Source organism: Saimiri boliviensis, chromosome 5 (genome assembly GCF_048565385.1).
Source record: "Saimiri boliviensis isolate mSaiBol1 chromosome 5, mSaiBol1.pri, whole genome shotgun sequence".
NCBI classification, from domain to species: Eukaryota; Metazoa; Chordata; class Mammalia; order Primates; family Cebidae; genus Saimiri; species Saimiri boliviensis.
Window position 1 is genome coordinate 108,443,141 of NC_133453.1, and position 25,656 is coordinate 108,468,796.

The 25,656-nt window shown below is 41.5% G+C and overlaps 1 protein-coding gene across 16 annotated transcripts in view; it reads left to right on the top strand.

Moving 5' to 3' along the window:
• Positions 1 to 16,258, top strand: part of SAP130 (Sin3A associated protein 130) — a 90,428-nt gene extending 74,170 nt beyond the window's left edge. For 10 of the 16 annotated variants that reach the window (XM_039480003.2, XM_039480006.2, XM_039480004.2 and 7 more), the window contains 6 exons: positions 5 to 363; positions 4,622 to 4,870; positions 5,037 to 5,162; positions 12,025 to 12,128; positions 14,950 to 15,063; positions 15,320 to 16,258. In XM_039480003.2, the coding sequence (XP_039335937.1) occupies positions 5 to 363; positions 4,622 to 4,870; positions 5,037 to 5,162; positions 12,025 to 12,128; positions 14,950 to 15,063; positions 15,320 to 15,478 (1,111 nt within the window). In that variant the 3' untranslated portion in view covers positions 15,479 to 16,258. Of the gene's footprint in view, positions 1 to 4; positions 364 to 4,585; positions 4,871 to 5,036; positions 5,163 to 12,024; positions 12,129 to 14,949; positions 15,064 to 15,319 lie in introns of all 16 variants that reach the window. The other 6 variants (XM_039480001.2, XM_010342225.3, XM_010342222.3 and 3 more) reach the window with 2 other exon arrangements.
• The last annotated feature ends 9,398 nt before the right edge of the window (positions 16,259 to 25,656 follow it).

Sequence of the window (25,656 nt, forward strand, 5' to 3'; positions counted from 1 at the left end):
TTAGTGCCAAACCCAAGTCTGAAATCCATGTGTCTATGGCCACTCCCGTCACTGTGTCCATGGAGACTGTATCCAATCAAAATAATGATCAGCCTACCATTGCCGTCCCTCCAACTGCCCAGCAGCCCCCACCGACCATTCCAACTATGATTGCAGCAGCCAGTCCCCCGTCACAACCAGCCGTTGCCCTTTCAACCATTCCTGGAGCAGTCCCCATCACACCACCTATCACCACCATTGCAGCTGCACCACCTCCATCAGCCACTGTGGGTGGCAGTCTCTCTTCTGTCTTGGGCCCTCCTGTACCTGAAATTAAAGTGAAAGAAGAAGTAGAACCAATGGATATCATGAGACCAGTTTCTGGTAAGTTCGTCAATGGAATACTCTCCATTGGCAGTTGCCTCTTCCCCTTCCTTAATTTTCCTCCAGCATCCAGATTCTCCTGTGACCCTCAGCTAAGACTCTTGATGCTCATTTTAGATGTTGCTTGTCATTAGTTTTTGATAAGTAGAAGAAAGCAATAAACTTGTTGTGAGAACTAAAACTACTTTGCTTCCCTTTTGTAATTAAGTTTAATTTCTTAACAACATCAGGAAAGAAATTAATATTTCCCCATGGATATCCTTTAGTATGGTTTTCTTTGCGTGCATTAAGAAAATGCTTCCATGTAAAAGGAGTCACAATATGGTTATAGCTATGTACTATTTATTTACAACTTATTCCCTGCCAAGTTTCATTGCCTTGTTATACAATCAAGTAAGATTTATGTTGCTGATAAACCTATATTTGATTAGAAAAATCTTAAAACAATTCATTTCTCCCTTTCCCACATCATCTTAACTCTGAACTTCCGGTTTGAGAAAGTCAGGTCACTTTAGAGGTTTTCTTCTTTTTCTTTGCTTTTTAATAATTCATTGTGGAATTTTTTTTTCCTACCAAAGTAATATTCAGTATACAAACTATGTGACGTATAAACAAATCCAAAGGAGAAAGCAAGTTATTTGTGCTTAGCTACCCAGTATTACCTGCCATTTCAGTGAGAAGACCTCCATTTCTGTCTCATGTTGTTTGCCCAATAGAGGGGTGATTGTGCTGTGTCTGTAGTTTTTTTTTTTTGTTTTTTTTAATCTACTGTTTATTTACTTTTATTCTGCCATGAAATCTCTTTCTGTGGGTATATTTAGCCTTGGCACTTTCTTTGAAAGATACCATGAGTAATCCAGAAGGGGATATTAAACATCCTCAGTTATGCTACTCATCTGCTCTTTTTGGCTGATTTCCTTTACCTCTCTGTGCAAGGAAACTACCTGTAATCCTGCCTCAACCTATAGAGGTTTACCCCAGGAATTGTTTTAGCCACTGACGATGCAACTCTGTGTAATACACATGCAGCTTTATCCTCTTAGGTCTTACATTCTAGTGAGGGAGACAAGCAGCAAAAAGACGACTAAATTATATATGTATGTATGTGTGTGTGTGTATATATATGTTTGGGTGATAAGTGCTATGGAGAAACAAAGCAGGGAAGAAATATAAGGTAAGTTATAGCCAGGGCTGGAATTTTTTTAAGGGTTTTAGGAAAAAGTTTCATTGAGGAAGTGACTATTGAGTAGAGACATTAAATAAATGAAGTTGCTGGCCATTAGGAAACCCAGGAAAAGAGTATTCCAGGGCAGAGAGCAGTAAGTCCAAAAATCTTGAGATAGGAGCATGCATGATGTGCTCAAAATATAGCAAAGAACCAAAGGTTGCTGGAGCTAAGTAAAAAGGGGAGTGGCAGGCAGCAGGGTCAGAGAAGTAGGACCCTGGTTGAGCAGGGCCCACAGGCTGTTGGAAAGGCTTTGGCTTTGCTGGGATTGGCAGGGAGCTGTTTGAGCAGAGCAGGGAGTGTGAGCAGAGCAGTGCCAAGCATTCACTTAGGACTGAAGATGAACACTCTGGCTGCTGGGGAAAGAACAGACTCTGGGAGCAGGTATAAAATCAGGGAGACTTGTCAAGCAGCTTTTGCATTAATTACAAGGAACAGTGAAGGCTCAACCAAGGTTAAGTGGAAGTGGTATGAGGTGGTAGGATTCTGGATATGTTTATAAGGTAGAGCTAAGGGTGTTTAATGACTGGGTGTTGAGTATGAGAAAACAGTATCTGGGACAACTTTCAAGGTTTTTGACTTTAGCAACTGGAAGCCAGAGTTGCCATTTGCTGAATTAGGAAAGCCTACAGGAGGACCTTATTTTGTAGGGAAAGATTAGGAGTTTAGTTTTTGATAGGGTAAGTTTCAGATGTCTGCTAGACATTTCAAATGTAGACATCAAGTAAATAGTTGGATCTATGTGGCTGGCTTTTGGAATAGAAAATGAAGTTGCAGATATAAATTTGGGAGTTGTCATTATATATATAAATTGTGTTTAAAGTCATGAGCATGGATGAGTGGTTCATATCACCTAGGGAATGAATGTTGATAAAAACAGAAGCAGTCCATGATCTAGTCTTACTTAGGACAGTGCACGATCATGAGGTAGGAGGGGAAGTGAAGTCCAGCAAAGGAGACTGAATGGAGGGAACCACAGGGTAGGAATGTAACTTACGATATGTCATGTCCTGGAAGTTGTGAGGACAAATATATTTCAGGGAGGAGGGAAGGATCAGGTGGATCACATGCTCTCTAGAGATCAAGGAATTTGAGGTCTGAGCAGTGACCTTTGGACTTGGCAAACGGAGGTCACAGAGTTCTCAAGAAGAGCAATTTTTGTGTAATGATGGGGTGAAAGCATGATTGAGAGCAAGTTAAGGAGAAAGCTGGGAGAGATAGAGACATTACGTATGAATAGCACTTTAGAGGTATTTGTTCTAAAGGAAGAGGAAAAAGGTATTTAAAGTGACATGATGTCAAGAAGATTTTTTTTTTCTTAGACAGAGTTTTGCTCTTTCACCCAGGCTGGAGTGCAGTAGTGTGATCTCAGCTCATTGCAGCCTCCACCTTCCAGTTTCAAGCGATTCTCCTGCCTTAGCCTCCCTAGTAGCTGGGATTACAGGCACTGGCCACCAAACCCAGCTCATTTTTTTATTTTTAGTAGAGACGGTTTCACCATGTTAGCCAGGCTGGTCTCAAACTCCTGACCTTGTGATCCGCCCACCTCAGCCTCTCAGAGTGCTGGGATTATAGGTGTGAGCCAGCACTCCCAGCCAAGAAGATTTTTTTAAGATGGGACAAATTAGAGTTTTGCATGTTAATGGGAATGATCTAGTAGAGTGAGAAGAATTGGCGATGCAGGTAAAAGTTGTGAATTCCTGGAGCAGTGTTTGAGGAGGTAAGAGTGGGTGAGATTTTTGTGTACCTGAAGAGGTTGATCTTTGTTAAAGCATGGAGGAGAGAATACAGGGACATAGTGGAGGTGAAGAGATGAGGTGGTGGGACTTAATGGATATTTTCTTGTGACTGCATCTACCTTTTTCAGTAAAATAGAAAGTAAGGCCATCTACTGAGAGTACAGATGGTGGAGGAGGTATCTAGTGTTTGAGGGAGGAGAAGGTGTGACGTAGTCATCGTGAGAGAGACTGGTCTTAGCACGTAGGATAGGGTTGTCCAAGTGAGGCCAGTAAGCATGACACTGTGTCTCTCTCTGGTGACATTCAGTTGCATAGGTGCAGACTAGATGGAGAATAGGGTTTAACCTCTTGTGCTTTTGCTAAGTGAGCACAATAAAGCAAGAAAAGGAAGGAACAATGAAGGAAGAAAAGAAATACAGTGATTACAGGGTTAAAACCTGGTGATCGGGGAGGAGAGACATGAGAGGGATGAGTGACTGCAGGAACACGGTTGGAGGAACAGGTAATAGTTCCTTGTAGGCTTAAGGAGTATTTGAGGCTGAGTACTGAGGGTAGGAACCTGGAAAGAGAGTTGGATTTAACTATGGAGTTGAATGTTAGAAATTTAGATTGAGTGTGAGGCAGTTTGCAGTCAACAGTGAAAAGAAAGTTTAGGGTATGACTATTGGGAGTGGGCAGCAGAATGGGTAGAGGAAAATAGGGCAAGTATATGGTAGTGAAAATAAGAGTTAAGATGAGCCTTTAACATGATGTTTAAGTTCCTAAATGTGTGATTCATACAAGTTCAAGCAAATGTTTATATCCTCGCAATGGATGCTTTTTATCTGGAGGTAGCACACTGTGCTAAGTGGGAGTGTGAGCTCTGAAACCAGACTGCCTCTGTCAGCTCCCAGCTTGCCCATTTCATACTTGTGTGACTTATGCCACATTTTCACATCTGTGAATTGAAGGATAGTAATAATGCCCACTTACTCACATGACTGTTACACTTCTATTTCCATCTTATATGACCACACCTGTAATGGAGGCTAGGAAGTACATTCTTTTAGCTAAATATCATTGTGTCCTTGTCAAAGGGAGGTCCTGGAACTAAGGAAGATGAGGATATGGGCTATTAGGGAGGAGTTTGCTGCTTCTGCCACAGAGGGCTTAGCACAGTGCCAGGCACATAGGAAGACTCAATAACGTTGGCTCTCTGTGCTGTCCACGTAATCACTGTCTTTGCTGGAGGTAAGTAAAGCTTTCTCTTATGCTTGAGTTCTTACAGATGTGTGTGCTCCTTTTCCTGTGACAGCAGTTCCTCCACTGGCTACCAACACTGTGTCTCCATCTCTTGCATTGCTGGCAAACAACCTGTCCATGCCGACAAGTGACCTACCACCTGGTGCCTCCCCAAGGAAAAAGCCTCGAAAGCAACAGCACGTGATCTCAACAGAAGAAGGTGACATGATGGAGACAAACAGCACTGATGACGAGAAGTCCACTGCCAAGAGTCTTCTGGTGAAGGCTGAGAAGCGCAAGTCTCCTCCCAAGGAGTATATTGGTAATGGTCACAGGCTGACTTGTCTTACGACGCTTCCCAGTAAAGTCAGGGTCCAACCCAGAGGCTCGCTACGTAGTCACCTTCACTTACACCTCACTTACTGGAATTGAACCTTGGGGATTGTTGACAATGCTAATAAGTTGTTTAATGTCTTGTCTTTTAATAGATGAGGAAGGTGTGAGGTATGTCCCAGTGCGTCCAAGACCCCCCATTACTTTGCTTCGTCACTATCGGAACCCCTGGAAAGCTGCTTACCACCACTTTCAGAGATACAGTGACGTCCGGGTCAAAGGTCAGTTTCCCCAGAAACATTCGGTATTAATGCATGAAATTGGTATAACACTTAGCTGTGTTGTAATTACACTAAGAAAGAAAAACAGAACCATGGTTTTCTAGTTTCAAAAAAACTGTACATTTTTGTTAAAACATCTTGAGACTTTAGTGTTTAAGTATATCCCATAGAATATAAAACTTAGAAAATTACCCTTTGCCCTAGAAAGCTGTGTGTATTCATTGGAATTGCAGTTGAATGGTTAAGTGACAGCCTTGATTTTTGTAAAATCTATATGTTAACAGTTCCATAAGTACTGTCGGAGGATGCCTGTGGCTTCCAGAGTCACTGTGGAAGAGCTGTACTGGATTACCATGTAACACAGTTCTTAGTCCACAGTAGTTCCTAGGATGCCAAAATATACATGCATTGTAAGCATTTCTGCCAAAAGATCTTTTGTTTAACTTATATACAAAGCTCTTAGAGTGGTCTAGGGTAAGCCCTCAATAAATGTTTTGTTTCTCTTGTGGAATCTGAGAATGACCTTTTAATAAACCCACGTATGATTAAAAATGGCTGATAGTACTTTGCAGATACCTGCAAATATTTCTACTGATGGACTTGGCACTCAAATATATGTACAAAGAGATGAGTTTATAGATAATTGGTCACATTTCCCATTCTCTTACGTAAATTGCATTTGGAAACTGCTCTAAGGGTTTTCTTGAAGGTTCAAAATGAGTCCAACTTGGATGGAGTACTGACTAATTAAGCAGAAGTGGAAATGCTAGTAGTTCAGTCTCTGAATGGAAGTACAGAGATGGCTACATTTCCCAGCTTTTCTTCCTCACAGTGTACTCTGAGGTTTGAAAAGAAAGTGAGATTTCCAGAGGTCAGGGAGTATTGCCTTTTAATGGAAATAGGATATGAACCACTGAACATCTCTTCATGCTGCAAGAATTCCGTAGAAAAAATACTTAGGAATCTGCCTGATAGCATTTTAAGCCACACTACAAGAGTCTTAATGCTTATTGGAACTTGCTCTTCAAAAATTATCTCAAGAAAGATAACTTGACAGATGAAGAGTTTATGATCCCCAAATCTTCTATTTCAGTATATTCATACTAACCTTTACACGCTGCCTCTTGACTATGAAGCTTTAGTGCAGCTATTTTCCCTAAGTTATAAAATACATATAGATTATATGTGTAAATACATCCAAGGTAGACTAAAACTCACAGGAGCTGGGCACAGTGACTCACGCCTGTAATCCCAGCATTTTGGGAGGCCGAGGTAGGCGGATCACTTGAAGCCAGAAGTTCAAAACCAGCCTGGCCAACATGGTAAAACCCTGTCGACTAAAAATACAAAAAAATTATCCAGGCGTGATGGTGGGTGCTTGTAATCTCAGCTACTCAGGAGGCTGAGGCAGGAGAATCTCTTGAACCCAGGAGGCAGAGGTTGCAATGAGCTGAGATCGCACCACCACATGCCAGCCTAGGCTGCAGAGTTGAGACCGTATCTCAAAAAAAAAAAAGGAAAAAGAGAAACAGAAAAGAAGCACAGAAAGCAATAGTAATGTGGCAGACCTAAGCTTTAACATATTAGTTACTGTCATAAATAGTCTAAACGTGCCAATTAAACACAGATTGGCAGAAATAATGAAAAAACACAATCCAACTACGTACTGTGTACACGAAACTCACTTTGAATACAACAGCATAGGTAGATTGACAGTAAAAGGCTAGAGAAATACACACAGGCCAGGCATGGTGGCTCACACCTGTAATCCCAACACTTTGGGAGGCCAAGGTGGGTGGATCACCTGAAGTCAGGAGTTTGAGACCAGCCTGGCCAACATGGCGAAACCACAGCCCTAATAAAAATACAAAAATTAGCTGGCAGTGGAGTCACACACCTGTAGTTTCAGCTGTTTAGGAGGCTGAGGCAGGAGCATCACTCCAACCCAGGAAGTGGAGGTTTGCAGTGAGCTGAGGTCTCACTACTGCTCTCCAGCCTAGGGAACAGCAAGATTCCGTCTCAAAAAAACTAAAAAAAAAAGAAAAACATATAAAATACAAAAATTAATTTACAAAAGAGCAGGAGTGGCTATATTAATGTCACATAAAGTAAACTTCTGAGGAAAGAAAATTGCTGGAGGCACAGAGGGATATTACATACTGATAAGATAATCAGCTGACCAGGTAATGATCCATTTTTCTGCAGTGTCTTTTAAAATATAGGCAAGGACATTCCAAATTTATTTTATGAAGCCAATATTTTCATGCTATCAAAATCAGAGTGTACAAATATAGAAAATGACAGATCATTAGTCCTCATGAATATAGATGTAAAAATGCATTAATAAAATATTAGCAAATCAATTCAAACAGTATATACCTTGACCAAGTAGAATTTATTCTTGCTGTACAAAGCTCGTTCAACATTTGAAAACCAAAGTAATTCACTCTGTCGACTGGCCTTGTTAATTTCCTAGGGTTGCCATAACAAAGTACTGCGAACTGGGTGGCATAAAACAGTACAAATTATTCTCTCGTGGTTCTGGGGTCATCTAGAATAAAGGTCTAATGGGGTCATGCTCACTCTGAAAGCATTAGAGGAGAATCCTTCCTTGCCTCTTTGGTTTCTGGTGACTGCCAGCAATCTTTGGTGTTCCCTGGCTTGTACCTGCACCACTGCAGTCTCTGCCTCCATCTTCAAATGGCATTCTTCTCTGTCTCTCCTATGCTTTCTCCTTCTCTCCCCTTCCTTTTCTCACTCTCCCTTCTTTATTTTTCTCTCTCCCTTCCTCCTTGTAAGGACACCAGTCATTGGATTTACAGCTCACCTTAATCCAGTATAACTTCTTAACCAAATTACATAACATTATCATTATTATTATTATTTTTATGATGGAGTCTTGCTGCGTCCCCTAGGCTGGAGTGCAGTAGTGCGATCTCAGCTCACTGCAACCTCTGCCTCCCAGATTCAAATGACTCTCCTGCCTCAGCTTCCTGAGTAGCTGAGATTACAGACATTCACCCTTCACCCAGCTAACATTTTTGTGTTATTAGTAGAGACAAGATTTCACCACGTTGGCCAGGCTGGTCTTAAACTCCTGAACTCAAGTGATCCACCCTCCTTGGCCTCCCAAAATGTTAATGTTGCAGGTGTGAGCCACTGCACTCGGCCTACATTACATTCTAATATAGTTATAGTCACAGGTATCAGGGAACTTCAATATATCTCTTGGGGGAAAACCATTCAACCCACAACAAAAGCTAAAAAAGAAAAATCACATGATTATATCAATCAATGTAGAAAACTTGACAAAATTCAGCACGTTTTCATGATAAAACTGTTCAAAAACAGAAAAGAGTGGTTCTTACTGGATTTGATAAAGTCTGCAGAAAACCATCTAACATACTTAATAGCAAAAGACTGAATTCCACCTGAGATTGGCAAAAAGACAAGGAGGTCCTCTCTCACCACTCCCACTCAATGTAGTATCAGATTTGACTACACAATAAGGCAAGATAAAGAGTTGAAAGTAACACAAATGGGAATGAAATAAATGAAATTGTCTCCATTTGCAGATGACCTCATGGTCCAGATAGAAAATGTCAAGGATTCTCCCAAAAAATATTCCTGGAACTAGTAAATGAATTCAGTAAGGTCACAGAATACAATGTCAGCACAAAAATCAATCATTTTTTTAAAAACAACAAAGATTTAAAAGTAACACAAATTATTTTTCTAAATTCTTGGAATGAACTTCTGGAAACTGATGTTAAAAGTATAGATTATTCATAGTTGCTCCTCCAAAATGATACACTTAGGCATAAATCTAGCAAACTGTGAACAAAATTTATTTCCTGAAAACTTTAAATACTGGCTGGGCACAATGGCTCAAATCCCAGCTCTTTAGGAGGCCGAAGCAGGCAGATCATTTGAGGTCAGGAGTTCAAGATCAGCCTGGGCAACATGGTAAAACCCTGTCTCCACTAAAAATACAAAAAAAATTAGCCAGGCTTGGTGGCGGGCACCTGTAATCCCAACCACTTGAGAGGCTGAGGCAGGAGAATCACTTGAGCCTGGGAGGTGGAGGTTGCAGTGAGCCAAGATTGCACCACTGCACTCTAGCCTGAGTGATGGAAGTGAGACTCTTACCTCAGACAAAAAAAAAAAAAAAAAGCTGCAAATAAGTGGAGAGACATAAAATATTTATTGATTAGAAAACACATATTAAAGATGTGAGTTCTTTCCAGATACTGATTATAGATTTAATACACTTCCTACCAAAATTATAGCAAGGTTTTTTTGTTCGTTTGTTTGAGATAGAGTTTCACTCTGTCATCCAGGCTGGAGTCAAATGTCACAATCTCTGCTCACTGCAACCTCTGCCTTCCAGGTTCAAGTGATTCTCCTGCCTCTGCTTCCTTAGTAGCTGGGACTACAACACCTGGCTAATTTTTGTATTTTTAGTAGAGTTGGGGTTTCACCATGTTGGCCAGGGTGGTCTCAAACTTCTGACCTTAAGTGATCTGCCCACTTCAGCCTCCCAAAGTGCTAGGATTACAGGCATGAACCACCATGCCCAGCCCATAGCAAGGTTTTTTTAAGACATAGAAAAGCTTATTCTGGTTCCTGTGCCTCTCCATACGAAGTTTAGAATAAGCTTCTGTATGTCTTAAAAAAAAAAAAAAAAACAAAAAAAAAAACCTTGTAGTTCCTTCAGCTTCCTCAGTGTGCAGGTTATTTTCAATAAATTTGCTAAGTGTTGTGCCGTTTTTGTTTTTTTTTTTTAATATTTGTCTTCGTCTTAACTCTCCTCTCACAGTATGCCCATCGCATGTGTAGGTTTTCTTAATGGTGCCCCACATTTCTCTGCAGCACTATTCACTTTTCTTTATTCTTTCTCAGTTCTTTGGCTTTCATAATCTCCATAGATCTATCTTGAAAGTGGCTAATTCTTGTACCGGTGCAAAGCAATTGTTGAGCCCCTCTAGTGATTTGTACATTTCAGCTATTGTACCTTTCAACTCCAGAATTTTTACTTGGTTCTTTTTTGTTATTTCTCTTCTCTATTAGTGTTCTCTATTTCATGTGTCAGACATCTCACCTTCCCTTACTTCTTCAGTCTTGCTTTCTCTTAGGGCTGTGAACGTATTTATTATGGGATTTTGAGATATTTTTCTGTTGAACATGACATGGTCATTCTCACAGGCACTTTCTGTTGCCTGCTTTGTTTTCATGAGTATGGGTTGTATTTTCCTGTTTCTTTGCAAGCCTTGGAATTTTTTGTTGGAAACTGGACTTTTTAGATAATGTATTGAAGCAGCTCAGACTGGTATCCCCACTGTTGGGCTTCCAATTGTTATTTGCTTGTCTATTTGCTCAGTGACTGACTGGATTAATTTAGCGACATCTAGCCACTTCATCCCCCATTTGCACATGCATGTTCTGTTTCTGTTGTTGCTGCTCAGGGAGGCTCACCTTTGTGCATGCCCACAGTCACCCTAAGATGACAGTGGCTTTGGTGGGCTCTCTCTTTCACTCTTTTTTCGAGACAGTGTACCACTGTGTTGCATAGGCTAGAGTGCAGTGGCATGATAATGACTCACCACAGCCTTAACCTCCTGGGCTCAAGCGATCCTCCCACCTCCGCCTCCCAAATGTCTGGGATCACAGGTGCATGCCACCATGCCCAGCTAATTTTTGTATTTTTTGTATAGATGGGGTTTTACCATGTTGCCCAGGATGGTCTCAAACTCCTGGGCTCAAATGATCTTCCCCAATCCTCACCCCCACTCCCACCCCCAAGTTGGCCTCCTAAGTGCTAGGATCACAGGCATGAGCCACCACGCTGTCTCCTCCACTCTATCCCTCACTTTACCCAGCTGATAAAGCCACCAATTGCTGCGTGTTTTCTCTATAATGTTTTCAACGCTGCCCTGGAGCACAAGTTCCTCTATAAAACAAATTCAGTCAAATTGTAGTTCCCTGGGCAGGATAGTTTCTGATGTCAGTGTTCCATATTTGTTCTGCCCTCAGAAAGGCTCCCCTATTTCTCTTATAGGTTGTTCTTTCCTTCAAACCAGCATGTACATAGTCTAGGCTATATCTTCGTTAGTTCCACAAATCTCCCCCCAGTTCCCTTCACCATAGCCTCCACTGTTCTTGGGAGCACCTTTAGGTCTGAACTTCTTTACACTCTTGCAAATGGACTCAGTTGCTTCAGGAAGAAATTAAAAGGTATCTGTTAATACAGCTCACTTCTTCTGGCAAAATGTTTGAGCCAGGGCCTTAGAGATGGGGGAGGCCCTGGCTTGGCATGTGGCAAGCTTTTCTCTGAGTGACAGCCCTGCTTTAGGCGGTAGCACTTAGTGGAGGGGAAAGAGGAGAGTAAGCAGCCTGGAGACCTCTTGGCTTGCCCCCCCCGCTAAATGAAACCACCACCTCAAGTAAAGAAGTTCTTATGGCCAGGTGCAGTAGCTCATGCCTGTAATCCCAATAGTCTGTGAGGCCAAGGCAGGCAAATTGCTTGAGCCAGGAGTTCAAGACCAACCTGGGCACATAGGAAGACCCCATCTCTACAAAAAATACAAACGTGAGCCCAGCATGGTGGCGCACACCTGTAGTCTCAGCTACTTGGAAGGCTGAAGTGGGAGAATTGCTTGAGCCTGGGAGGCAGAGGTTGTGGTGAGCCAAGATTGTACCACTGCTCTTCAGCCTAGGTGACAGAACCAGACACTATCTCAAAAATAAATAAATAAATAAAACCTAAATTCTTGTTAAAATAATGGAATTTAGGCTGCTTGAACACAAACCATTTAACTTTTAAACACTGAAATATACTTGTTTTTATTTTTTATGGTTCCAGAGGAGAAGAAAGCTATGCTGCAGGAAATAGCTAATCAGAAAGGAGTATCCTGTCGTGCTCAAGGCTGGAAAGTCCACCTCTGTGCCGCCCAGTTACTACAGTTGGTAAGTGGAGTTCTAGCAGTTGTTCCTCATGCTGAAGAGAGGAGAAGACACTGGAGATAGCTGAGTTCATAGAACTTTTTAAAAAAGTGACTCTGAAGCATTCCCAGCTAACATGGGTAATGGTAGAATTTTTACGTGTGCTACGTAGTATAATCACTGTGTCAGTTACATGTGATTATAATTGAAATATATCTGAGTTCTGGTACCCAGATCCAAAATATATGGAACAACTGTGGTATAAGACCTAAATTTAAGATTCAGTGGGATGTGCTGTTATGACATCTGAAATAGGGGGACCCTAAAACGGCCTAACCATGAGGCCCTCCTCCCCACTCTGCTCCCTGAGATGAAGTCTCCTAGGCAAATAATCCTTATACCACAGGGACCAGGCACACAATTCCTGCTCCTCACTGAGTAGTGGGCTCCAGTTCCCTGTCAGCTTCCAGTATTCCAATATTACTCAGATAAGCCAGTCACACACATCATCATTCAGAGACCAGGGCCTCTCCCTCTCTCCTGTTCTTTGTGGTTGTTGGTGGTGGTGGTGTTGTCCAGGCTGGAGTGCAGAAGCACGATCATGGTTTACTACAGCCATGATCGACCTGCTAGGCTTAAATAATCCTCTCACCTCAGCCTCCCAAATAGCTGGAACTACAGATGTGAGCCACTGCACCCAGCTGAAAAATTTTTTGTAGAGACAGGGTCTCACTATGTTGCCCAGGCTGTACTGTGTCTTCATTTTTAACAAACAAGTTTAAAAAGTTAAATTTTTTTTTTTAATAGAAAAAACAGGGCCAGGTTCAGTGGCTCAGGCACATGATCCCAGTACTTAATGCAGGTTGAGGCAAGAGGATTTCTTGATCCCAGAAGTTCAAGGCCAGCCTGGGCAACATAGTGGGACACTGTCTCTACAAAAAGAAAAAATTTTTTAATTAGCCAGGTGTAGTGGTGCACACCTGTAGTCCCAGCTACCTGGAAGGCTGAGGTAGGAGGATCTCTTGAGCCCAAAAGACAGGGGCTGCCCTTAGCCATGATCGTGCCACTGCACTCCATCCTGGATGACACTGTCTCAAAAATAAAAAAGAAAAAGTTTCTAAAATAAAGATATAAAGAAAGAAAATATTTTTCATAACCGTCCAACAGTGTCCAAAGTTGTTCAACAATGTGTCTTTTAAGCTAAGTTTCATTGCAAAAGAGTCAAAAAGTTTAAAACAATTTAAAAGTTTATAAAGTAAAAAATGTAGAGTATACTAAAGTTAATTTGTTATTGAACAAAGAATAATATTTTTAATAAATTTAGTGTAGCCTAAGACACAGTGTTTATAAAGCCTAGAGTATTTGTATGGTGAGATCTTGGATCTTCACATTCACTCACTCCTCACCCACTGACTCACCCAGAGCACCTTAACAGTGTTGGTAAGCTCCATTCGTAACAAGTGCTCTATATAGGAGTACCATTCTTCATCTGTCATGCCATATTTTTACTGTATCTTTTCTATATATAGATATATTTAGATACATAAATACTTAACATAAATACATCAATTTCCCACACTATTCATTGCAGTAACGTGGTGTACATGTTTGTAACTGGGAGCGGTGGGCTCTATCATATAGCCTAGGTATGTGGTGTGATGTTCACACAAAAACTAAATTGCCTGAAGACACATTTCTCAGAACATATCTCTGTCACGAAGTAGTGCATGACTATATTTGTGACTCATAAACTGCTAGTCTTATCTGTCCAGTGTTGGATCTTGTATGTTTGGCCATTTCTATAACCCTAGTGCAAGAATCCCTCCTTCAGCAGCTGGGTGAAGAGGAGGCAACAACCTCATAAAGTTTTTCCTTCTATGCCTGTAATCCCAGTACTTTGGGAGGCTGAGGTGGGCAAATCACCTGAGGTCAGGAGTTTGACACCAGCTTGACCAACATGGAGAAACCCCTTCTCTACTAAAAATACAGAATTAGCAGGGCGTGATGGCTTGCACCTGTAATCCCAGCTACACGGAGGCTGAGGCAGGAGAATCACTTAAACCAGGGTGGCAGAGGTTGCAGTGAGCTGAGATCTTACCATTGCACTCCACCCTGGGCAAAAAGAGTAAAACTCCATCTCAAAAAAAACGTTTTTCCTTCTTTTCAGTAGCAGTGATCTGAAGAACGTTGGTAGTATCTAAAAAATGTAGTGCCTTCGCTATTTTTGATTTAGCAAAAATCATTTCTGTGAAACTTGGAGACTTGTTTTTCAGAAGAATTGTGGATTCAAGGCAGTATTCAAAAGTTATTCTTGCAGGTAGACTCTCAACTATGGCAAATTATAATGTAAATCTTTGTTGATCAGTTTTCTTTACTGTTTTTATTTTATTTATTTCAGACAGAGATTTGCTCTTGTTGCCAAGGCTGGAGTGCAATGATGCAGTCTCAGCTCACTACAACCTCCACCTCCTGGGTTCAAGCGAACCTGCCTCAGCTTCCCAAGGAGCTGGGATTACAGGCATGCGCCATCACGCCCAGCTAATTTTTTGTATTTTTAGTAGAGATGGGGTTTCACCGTTTTGGTCAGGTTGGTCTCAAACTCCTGACCTCAAGTGATCCACCTGCCTTGGCCTCCCAAAGTGCTGGGATTACAGTTGTGAGCCACTGTGCCCAGCCCCTTTACTGTTTTTAAACCTTAGTATCTTAGTCCTTAGAAGAAAGGACGTTGTCACCCAAACAGCTCTGAAGCAGTTTACAAAAGTGATTCAAGGTGGGTTCATTTGTCTGGGATTGACAGAGAAAAATATCTCTGAGGTCATGATATCCTCCCTTTTGTGTGTTGCAGACGAATCTTGAACATGACGTCTATGAAAGACTTACCAACCTACAGGAAGGGATTATCCCAAAGAAAAAAGCAGCAACTGATGATGATCTCCACCGAATAAATGAACTGATACAGGTTTGAATGAGCCCCTTCCCTTCTGATCATCCACTTTATAAAGTTGCTTTCTATAAAGCCCTACTTCTTCCGTTTCCCCCTATGTCCCTCATATCTGCAGTAAAAACATGTGCTTCAGCCTGCACTACTGAGAAACAAGAAGACATTTTCTCTCTGTGGAAGCCTCAACATAGCCTCTGCCCAAAGGCAAACAGTTTGTTAAAAGCTGTACTATCCTCATGGTCACTGATTAATGATGTAATGTCTTCTGTTTCAGGGAAATATGCAGAGATGTAAACTTGTGATGGATCAAATCAGTGAAGCCAGAGACTCCATGCTTAAGGTTTTAGATCATAAAGACCGCGTCCTGAAGCTTCTTAACAAGAACGGGACTGTCAAAAAAGTGTCAAAATTGAAGCGAAAGGAAAAAGCCTAGACCCAGAAGAATCGGGAGATTGGAAGCAGAATTTATGAAGAATGATGATGGGGGTGGGGGGAGGGTTTTGGTTATTTCCAAAGTGGAACATTGAAACAAAGGAAGTGTTCCTTCATTCACATGTGAAAGCAGAGGGACCCATGGCATCCAGTGGCATGAAGGGATCAGAGCTGACTGGACACAGTGAGCCACCTTCTTGCGTTCGGGTGCACCCCTGTTAAATCTGCTCTGTGTCCTGAGTGACTTCGGATGCGTCAGTGTCCACCAGTTGGAAGCAATGACAAGGATGGCTGGCTGGTGTTTCTCAGCCGTCCGGTTTATAGACTGTATTTATATAGTGGATTCCTGCAGGCCCCATACCGAGCCTGGACTGAAGGCATCCACTCGGACCATCTGTTATCTCTACACTGAAAATGAAACCTCTTCCACCCACCCCATTCGGTTCTTCTGCCTGACCTTCAAATGCCCATGTTGGCCTTTTACAGCAGTGCCATGGCACCAAGCGAGCTGCCACATCTCACACTCTAAAGGGTTTGAACTATTAGTTCTTGTCATTTTTTAAAAGAACCATTCCCATGTGAAATTGTTATATCGTCTGTCTTGCGTGTGTCAGAATTGGGTTTTTGTGGAGGTTCAGAGCAGGCAACACCGTAAGTTGCTCTCAGATCCTTGTTCTGAAGTACAATCTTGATTATCTGTACTTCTGTAGCTGGTGTGATGCTGTTAATTGTATGTACCACACATCTCCAGACGTTAATAAAGGACTCAGAGGTTTTTGTACATGCGCAGTTTGCATCTTCTTGTAAAGTGAATCAGTGCCACACTGACCTTCACTGAAACGTTTACTGTGCTTTGGTTTCTTACATATTGTTGGGAGCCTACTTCGTTCGTTGAAGTTTTGCTGTTCACGTAGAGTTCCACTTATCAGGGTAGTTTGAATATGCTACAGTAGTAAAATCTGTTGGGATTTTGGCTGCCTTAAATATGAGCCTGTATTGTGGCCCTGTGCTGATATGTAATTGGAAATTGCTTCAATTATAAGACTGTTAAGGCTGCCGTACTGGAGGCGGAGCTTTTGGGCGGCTGGATCCTGTCCATAGGTTGCTCTTGCTCTGAATTAACCTGAGTAGAAAGGTAGCTCAGATCGGCTTCCTGTGGGCAGAAGACCAGCCATCTCTAGCCTCCATGTGACAGACCAGGAAAGATTTTTCTCAAAGGCTGTTGCCTCTGCGGACAAGACATGACCATCCTCCTTCCTTAGGACACGTGCTTTCAGCTACCAGGTTGGAGTTAGATCTCTTCTTTGTTCTGACCTGAACAGATGGGCAGTGTTCCATTTCCACCCTTGCCCTTGGGACCGACGCCATGGCTCACTGAGACAGCCTTCCTCATAGTGGAATGGTAAGCGATCATCTGTAGGACTGGGGAAGAGAGAAGCAAAGAAGACTATTGGCCTTCCTGCAATTGGGCCACCCAGGCCTGCAGAGCCTAGGCTGTCTGGGTGTCATCGAGACTGTGTGACTGGAGTCTTTCATGAAAATATGGAGAACGCTTTAAAAGGTTTTACCAGTTGTTTACTAGGCGCCAATCTAGTGTGACTCCTGGAATAATGTTCCTTTGCTGGAGTTTCTCATCAGTGCACATGTTGCCTTAGTGATCACATGTGGTCTTCGGCTAGAGCAGGACAGGATTCAGATATGTGGGATTCTGTATTATAGAATGTCTCTGTGGGTTGTTTTTTGAGATAGGATCTCACTCTGTCACCCAGGTTGGAATGCAGTGGCTCAATCATAGCTCACTGCAGCCTCCAACTCCTGGACTCAAGCGATTTTCCTGCCTCAGTCTCGAGTATCTGGGACTACCAGTACTTGCCTCCACACCCAGCTAATTTTTTTTTTTTTTTTTTTTTGAGACGGAGTCTCGCTGTGTCACCAAGCTGGAGTGCAGTGGTGCAATCTCGGCTCACTACAACCTCTGCCTCCCAGGTTCAAGCAATTCCCCCACCTCAGCCTCCCTTGTAGCTGGGACTACAGGCACTCACCACCATGCCCAGCTAATTTGTATTTTAGTAGAGAGGGGGTTTCATCATGTTGGCCAGGATGGTCTCAATCTCTTGACCTCATGATCCACCCGCTTCAGCCTCCCAAAGTGTTTGGATTACAGGTGTGAGCCACCATTTCCAGCCTAATTTTTTCCCTTTTTTTTAGGAGATGAGATCTCACTGTGTTACTCAGGCTAGAGATTACTTTTTCAAAGAAAGCTTGTCAGTACAAGGCTTGAAGTCAGTGCAGGTTAGAAAACAGTATTTTCAGGACGTATTCCCCTTAAGAGGACAATGCAATCAGCAGTTAGGAGAGGCAGAGGGGACGATTCTTGCCTACAAACAATGGTTTTTGAATATAGTTGTATTGGCTGGGTGCAGTGGCTAATACCTGTAATCCCAGCACTTTGGGAGGCCAAGGCAGGCAGATTACTTGAGCTCAGGAGTTTGAGACCAGCCTGCCCAATATGGTGAAACCTTGTCTCTACTAAGAAAAATAAAAGTTAGCACAGTGTGGTGGCACATACCTATAGTCCCGGTTACTCAGGAGGCTGAGGCAGGGAATCACTTGAACCTGGTAGGCAGAGGCTGCAGTGAACCAAGATTATACCACTGCACTCTAACCTGGGTGACAGAGTGAGACCCTGTCTGAAAACAAAAATACAGTTTTATTAAAGAGGATTAGTGACACACCTATAATCTCAACACTGGAAGGCCAAGGCAGGAAGATCTCTTGAGCCTGGGAGTTCAAGACCAGCCTAGGCACTGCCACATCCAATCATAGCCCTCCACTGCCCCACTAACCTTTTTTTCAATAATCATTTTTATTGTATAAATACAGCAAAGAATGCCCAAATCCTAATAAGATGTGTCAAAATCTTGTGTTTTGACAAATATATACACCCATAGCCAACACCCAAATAAAGATCCATGATGTTTCTATAACCCCAAAGGAGCACCTTTTTGTAGTCAGTACCCCTCTGCCTCACCCTGCCCCCCACAAAAAACAGTAAACTCTGATCTACCACCTGTTAACAGAGTAGTTTTGTCTGTTCTTTCACTTCATATAAATAGATTCATACAGTACATACTTATTTGTGTTTGGCTCCTTTTGCTCAACATAAATTGAGCTTCATCCATTTGTCATGAATATCAGTATGTTGTCGGTTTCTCCTGCTGAGAGGTATTCTGTGTGAGTATACAACAGTCCGTCCACTTCCCTGCCGAAGGGCCTACGGTTTGCTTTCCATTTTTGGCTATTACGAATAAAGCTGCTATGAACATTTGTGTTCAGGTTTGTGTGCATAAATCACTTTTCAGATCAGTTGGTTAAGAAAACAAGTGTGATTGCTGGGTTGTAAGGTGAGAAACTATTTCGTTTTGTAAGGTACTGCCGAACTGTCCTCTAATATAGCTGTATCATTTCACATTGCAACCAGAAATGAATGAGAGTTCCTGGATTTGGTGTTGTCAATGTGTTTTGGATTTTAGTCTTTCTAATAGGTATGTAGTGGTATTTCATTTTCATTTGCAATTCCTTGGTGATACATGATGTTGAGCATTTTCTTATGTTCATTTGCCTTCTTTAGTTATCTTCTCAGGTGAAATATCTATTCACGTCTTCACCTTATTTTTTTTTTTCTCGGAGACAGAGCCAGGCTGGAGTGCAGTGGCTTGATCTCAGCCCACTGCAACCTCTGCCTCCTAGGTTCAGGCAGTTCTCCTGCCTCAGCCTCCCAAATAGCGGGGACTACAGGCACACGCCACCATGGCCAGCTAATTTTTTTGTATTTTTAGTAGAGATGGCATTTCACCACGTTGGTCAGGATGGTCTCGATATCCTGACCTCATGATCCGCCCACCTTGGCCTCCCAAAGTGCTGGGATTACAGGCCTGAGCCACCAATCCTGGCCTTTTTTTCTAAAATTGAGGCAGGGTCTCATTCTGCTGTCCAGACCAGAGTGCAGTAGCGTGATCACAGGTTACTGTTACCTCAATGTCCCAGGCTCAAGCAATCCTCACACCTCAGTTTCCCGAGTAGCTGAGACTTCAGGCATGCACCACCACACCCAGCTGATTTTTGTATTTTTTGTAGAGATGGGTTCTCATGTTGCCCAAGCTGATCTCAAACTCATGGGCTCAAGGAATCTCCTACCTCAGCCTCTCAGCCTCCCAAAGCGCTGGGCTTGTGGCATTATGCCTGGCCAGTAGTACCTTTTGAAGAGCAGATGTTTTTAATTTTAATAAAGTACAACTTTTTAATTTTATTTTCATGAATTATGCTTTGAACATTATAGCTAAAGATACTGTTAAACCCAAGGCACCTAGATTTTTTGGGTTTTTTTTATGAATTTTATAGTTTTGTGTTTTACATTTAGATTTATGACCCATTTTGAGTTGATTTTTATGAAAGATGTAAGGTCAAGATTTTTTTGTTTTTGTTTTTGAGACAGGATCTCGCTTTCTCACCCTGGCTGGAGTGCAGTGGCATGATCATGGTTCACTGCAGCCTCAATTTCCTGGACCCAAGCTATCCTCCCACCTCAGCCTCCAAAGTGTCTGTGACTATAGGTGCATGCCACCATGACCAGCTAATTTTTGTATTTTTTGTAAAGATGGTTTTTCACCATGTCAGCCAGGCTGGTCCTGAACCCCTGAGCTCAAACAATCCGTCCTCTGCCTCCCAAAGTGTTGGGACTGCAGGCATGAGCCACTGCGCCCAGTCAGGGTTTTTGTGTTTTGTTTTGTCTTATGAACACCCAGCTATGTTCCAGCACCATTGAATGGCCTTTGCTCCCTTGTCAGAGATCAATTGACTGTATTTGTTGGATTTTCGCTTCTGTTCCACTGATCCACTTTCTTGATGAATAGAGTGTAGTTTTATAGTAAGTCTGGGCACTGTCAGCTTTTCATCTTCGTTCTTCGTTCTTGTTTTGGCTCTTAGGGTCTTTTGTCTTTTACTATCTACAAAATAGTTTGCTGAGACTTTGATTAGCATTATGTAGACTTTGTAGATCAAGTTGGAAATGATTGATAACAGTGTTGTGTGTTCTAACTCACAAATATGAACTATCCCTTTATCTATATCTTTGATTTCTTTTACTAGAGTTTTGTAGTTTTCCTCATATTATATCCTGTACATATTTCATTAAAATGTGTAAGTGTTTAGCCAGGCTTGGTGGCTCACGCCTGTAATCCCAGCACTTTGGGAGGCTGAGGTGGGTGGATCACCTGAGGTCGAGTTCAAGACCAGCCTGACCAACATGGAGAAACCCCATCTCTATTAAAAATCAAAAAGAGCTAGGTGTGGTGGCGCACACCTTATAATCCCAACTATTTGGGAGGCTGAGGCAGGAGAATCACTTGAACCTGGGAGGTGGAGGTTGCGGTGAGCCGAGATTGTGCCATTACACTTCAGCCTGGGCAAAAACAGTGAAACTGCATGTCAGAAAAAAAAAAAAAAAAAAAAAAAAAAATTGTAAGTGTTTGATTTTTTTGGTACTATTGTAAATGGCACTTTTTAATTTCAAAATCCAGTTGTTCCCTGGTGGCATATAGAAAAAGCAATTGGCATTTCTATGTTATTAACCTTGGGTACTACATGTTGCAATATTTGCAGAAGTTTGTTTTTTTGTTGTTGTTGTTGCTGTTTTGTTTGGGTGGGCTTTATTGCCAATTCTTAGAGATTTTCTACAGAACCCATCATTCCTTCTGTGAACACAGTTTTATTTCTCCTTTTCCTATCTGTATAACTTGTATTTCCTTTTCCTGTCAATACATTAGCTAGGACTTCCAGAAAGGTATTGAATAGGAATGGAGAGAGCCAACATTCTCCCCTTCTTCCCAATCCTAAGAGTAAGGTGACCAGTTTCTCACTATTCACTATGATGTTAGCTGTAGGGTTTTTTGTAGATTTATCAAGTTGAGGAAGCTCCTGTCTATTCCTCCTTTGCTAAGAGTTTTCGATCATTGAATAGATGGTAGATTTTGTCACATGCTTTTTTACATCAACTGATATGATCATGTAAATTTTCCTTTTAGACTGTCAACATAGTAGGTTACATTAATTGAATTTTCATTGTCGATACAGCCAGTCCAACCCCAGCATACCTGAAATAAAGCCCACTTGGTTGTGATGTGCAATTCTTTTGATACATTGTTAGATTCAGTTTGGCAATATTTTGTTGTATAAATGTGTAGGGAATTCATGAGCCCCACACATTGGGTGCCAGAATGTCGGGATCCATGAGCCCCACTTTGGGCACCAGAATGTAGGGAACCAGCCCTACATCATCCATGGGTACCCCGAGTTCGGTGGTGACAAAGGAATGAGAAAAAAACAGATTAAGAGAGACAGTGGGACCAGGGGGTGATCACTAATTACTTTGGAGGAAACAGTGAAGGCCCCGAGCTCTGATTATCCACACTATTGATTACAATCACTTTGATCTATAGGGTAGGGGTGGAGTAATGGTGGGGAGTGGGTGACGTGATGGTGGAGTGAATCAGTGAGTCGGAGCTGGTGTGTTATTCTAAGGACTGATAACACTGGCAGTTTGGGAGTTTCACAAAACAAGAACATGTTGTCTTTAGCTTATTATCTACGTGCAGCTGATGGAATGTGGACCTTACAAGGAGCCTACAGGTCTGGCTACGTCATAGTGCTACGAAGGGGTTTTACATCCTTGAGCACAATGTTTATGACAACAGAGTTGAGGTCACCCTGCACCAGAACATGAGGCATGGAGAGGCCTTCCTCCGTTTGTTGTTCCTTGTTTATATGTTACTCATAACCGATTTCTGTAGGCACTCTGTAAGTCCTTTCTCCTTTGCTGCTTTTCCCAACACATGTGTTCATAAGAGTTAGTGGTCTGTGGTTTTCTTTTTTGTTTTATCTCTGCATGGTTTTGGCATCAGAGCAATACTAGTCTCTTGCAATGAGTGAAAGTGTTCTTTCTGCTTCTGTTTCCTAGAGGAGATCATAGACAATTGGTATTTCTTCCTGAAATGTTCAGTAAAATTCAGCAGTGAAAATATTTAGACCTGCCATTTTCTTTTTTGGAAGATTATTAATTGTTGATTCAATTTAAAATAGACATAGGCATAGTCAGATTGTCTCTCTCTCCTTATGTGTGTTTTACTAGTGTCTGTCTTTTAAGGAATTGGGCCATTTCATCTAAATTATGAGATTTGTGGGCATGGAATTGTTCATAGGATTCCTTTATCATCCTTGTCCCATCCATGCAATCATTAGTGATAACCCTTTGTCATATCATTGTTTAAAATGATTTATTGAGGTATTACAATTTACATTCCATACAGTTCACCTACTTGAAGTATATAATTCAATGGCTTTTATCATATTCACAGAGTTGGGCATCTATCACAATAATCAGTTTGAGAATATTTTCGTTGGGAAAGGGTCGGGGGGGATCCCTCTGCCTCCAGCACGTGGTCCTGGCCCCCTCCAGCCGCTTAAAAAAAAAAAAAAAGGAACATTTTGTTGTCCCCAAAACAAACCCTCCAGCCTGTAACTATTACCCTTATTTTGGTGTTTAATGTGAGTTAATTTTTGCATGTGGTGTGACATAAAGGGGTCCCACTTGATTTCGTTAATACTACAGATTTGGCTAACCAGTTGTCCCAATACCATCTGTTGAAAACGATTCTTTCTCCACTGAAGTGTCTTGACAGTTTTTCAAAGATCAATAAGTTGTATATGTAAAGGTTTATTTATGGACTCTCAATTCTATTCCATTGCTCTGTATATGTGATGGCCTCTACCCTACTGTTTCACTTATTGTAACATTGTAGTAAGTTTTGAAATTGGGAAGTGTGAGTTCTCCATTTTGTTAGTCTTTCTTAAGGTTGAGCTGGCTGTTCTGGGGCCCATAAATTTCCATGTGAATTTAGGATCAGGCTTCTGCAAATAAGTCATCTAGGATTTTGATATGGTTTATGTTGAATCTGTTGAGCAGTTTGGGAAATTTTGCCATCTTAGTATTAAGACTCCTGATTTATAAACCTGGTATGTCCTTTCATTTATTTAGTGCTACTTTAATTTCTTTCATTTAAAGTATTCAGAGTATAAGTTCTTCACTTCATATGCTAAAACTATTTCTAAGGACTTTATTGTTTTCGATGCTATTGTAAATTGAATTGTTTTCTTAATTTCCTAGTAGGTATACTCATTGGTACTACCATACCAATGAGTATGCAATAGAAATACAATTGATTATTTTTTTTATTTTTGGCTGGGCACAGTGGCTCACGCCTGTAATCCCAGCACCTTGGGAGGCTGAGACAGGTGGATCATGAAACACAATTCATATAGCATACAATTTACCTATTTAAGTATATAGTTCAAAGATTTTTGATACATTAAATTGCTAATTTTTAAAACTGTATTAAAATATATGTAACATAAAATTTGCTATTTTAAGTGTACAGCTCAGTGGCAATCGTGATACAATGTTATGCCACTAGAATTGTACAATGTATGTTCTTTGGTGTTGGGCTTATTTCACGTAGCACATGGTTTTCAAGGTCCATCCATGTTGTAGCATGCACCAGGACTTCATTTATTTTTAAATCTGAGTAACATTCCATTGTAAGTGTATATCACATTTTTATTCATTTATGTGTTGGTAGATACCTGGTTGTTTCTACCTTTTGGCTGTTGTAAGGAATACTGCAGTGAACACTGGTATACAAGTGTCTGTTTCAGTGGCTAATTCCTTTGAATCTATATCGGTGAATGGAATTGCTGTATCACATGATAATTCCGTGTATAGCCACTAAACTATTTTTTATAGTCACTGTGCCATTTTATATTCTTTTTTGTTTTTATTTGGATTTATTTATTTATTTATTTATTTATTTTTTTTTTTTTTTTTTGAGACGGAGTTTCGCTCTTGTTACCCAGGCTGGAGTGCAATGGCGCGATCTCGGCTCACCGCAACCTCCGCCTCCTGGGCTCAGGCAATTCTCCTGTCTCGGCCTCCTGAGTAGCTGGGATTACAGGCACGCGCCACCATGCCCAGCTAATTTTTTGTATTTTTAGTAGAGACGGGGTTTCACTATGTTGACCAGGATGGTCTCGATCTCTTGACCTCGTGATCCAGCCGCCTCGGCCTCCCAAAGTGCTGGGATTACAGGCTTGAGCCACCGTGCCGGGCCAGGATTTATTTATTTTTGAGATGGAGTTTCACTCTTGTTGCCCTGGCTGGAGTGTAGTGGAGCCATCGCAACTCACTGCAGCCTCCACCTCCCAGGTTCAAGCAATTCTCCTGCCTCAGCCTCCCAAGTAGCTGGGATTACAGGCATGTACCACTACACCTGGCTGATTTTTTTTGTGTGTGTATTTTTAGTAGAGAAGTATACTCGAAAATACTGATTAAAAGCATAGTATATTAAATACATAAACCAATAACAGTTGTTCATTATCATCAAGTATTATGCACTGTACTTAATTGTATGTGCTATGCTTTTGTATGACTGGCAGTGCAGTGAGCCTTTTTACACCAGCATCATCACAAACACATGAGTAATGCATTGCTCAACAATGGCTACAGTAATACCAGGCAATAGGAATTTTGCAGCTCTATGAAAGCCTATGGGACCATGGCCATTTATCAGGTCTGACTTGCCCAAAGCGTCATTATGTGGTAGATGACTATTTTCAGATTTTCTATTTCTTTTTTCTTTTATGTGCAACTATTTCATTTTAATTATTCCTATTTAAAGATTGTTTATTTTGGAGGGCTGCAAGGCATTTTATTGTCCACATGTTTCTTTTCTTCAAAGTTTCCATTGGGTCTGGTAAATTCACATTATTGCCACGATGATGTTTCAGAGTGACTCCCGGAATGTCAGGAGATTTCATCATCAGTCCCTCACCAGCACTCAGTTACCTTTCTACGGTGTTGAAGCCATAGCACATTGCAACTTGCACAAATAGGTGGGCAAAGGTTGAGAAGGTGACAGTCAGTTTCTTCCAAGTGGTTGGAAACTTACGCTAGGCATGTGAGCCCTGGTAATGTTGCAGTCAGGATATATGTTGAGTCTCATGAGTTTAAAGTTTTATGGGATTTTTTTTTTCTTTTTTTTTTTTTTTTTTTTGAGACAAGGCCTCATT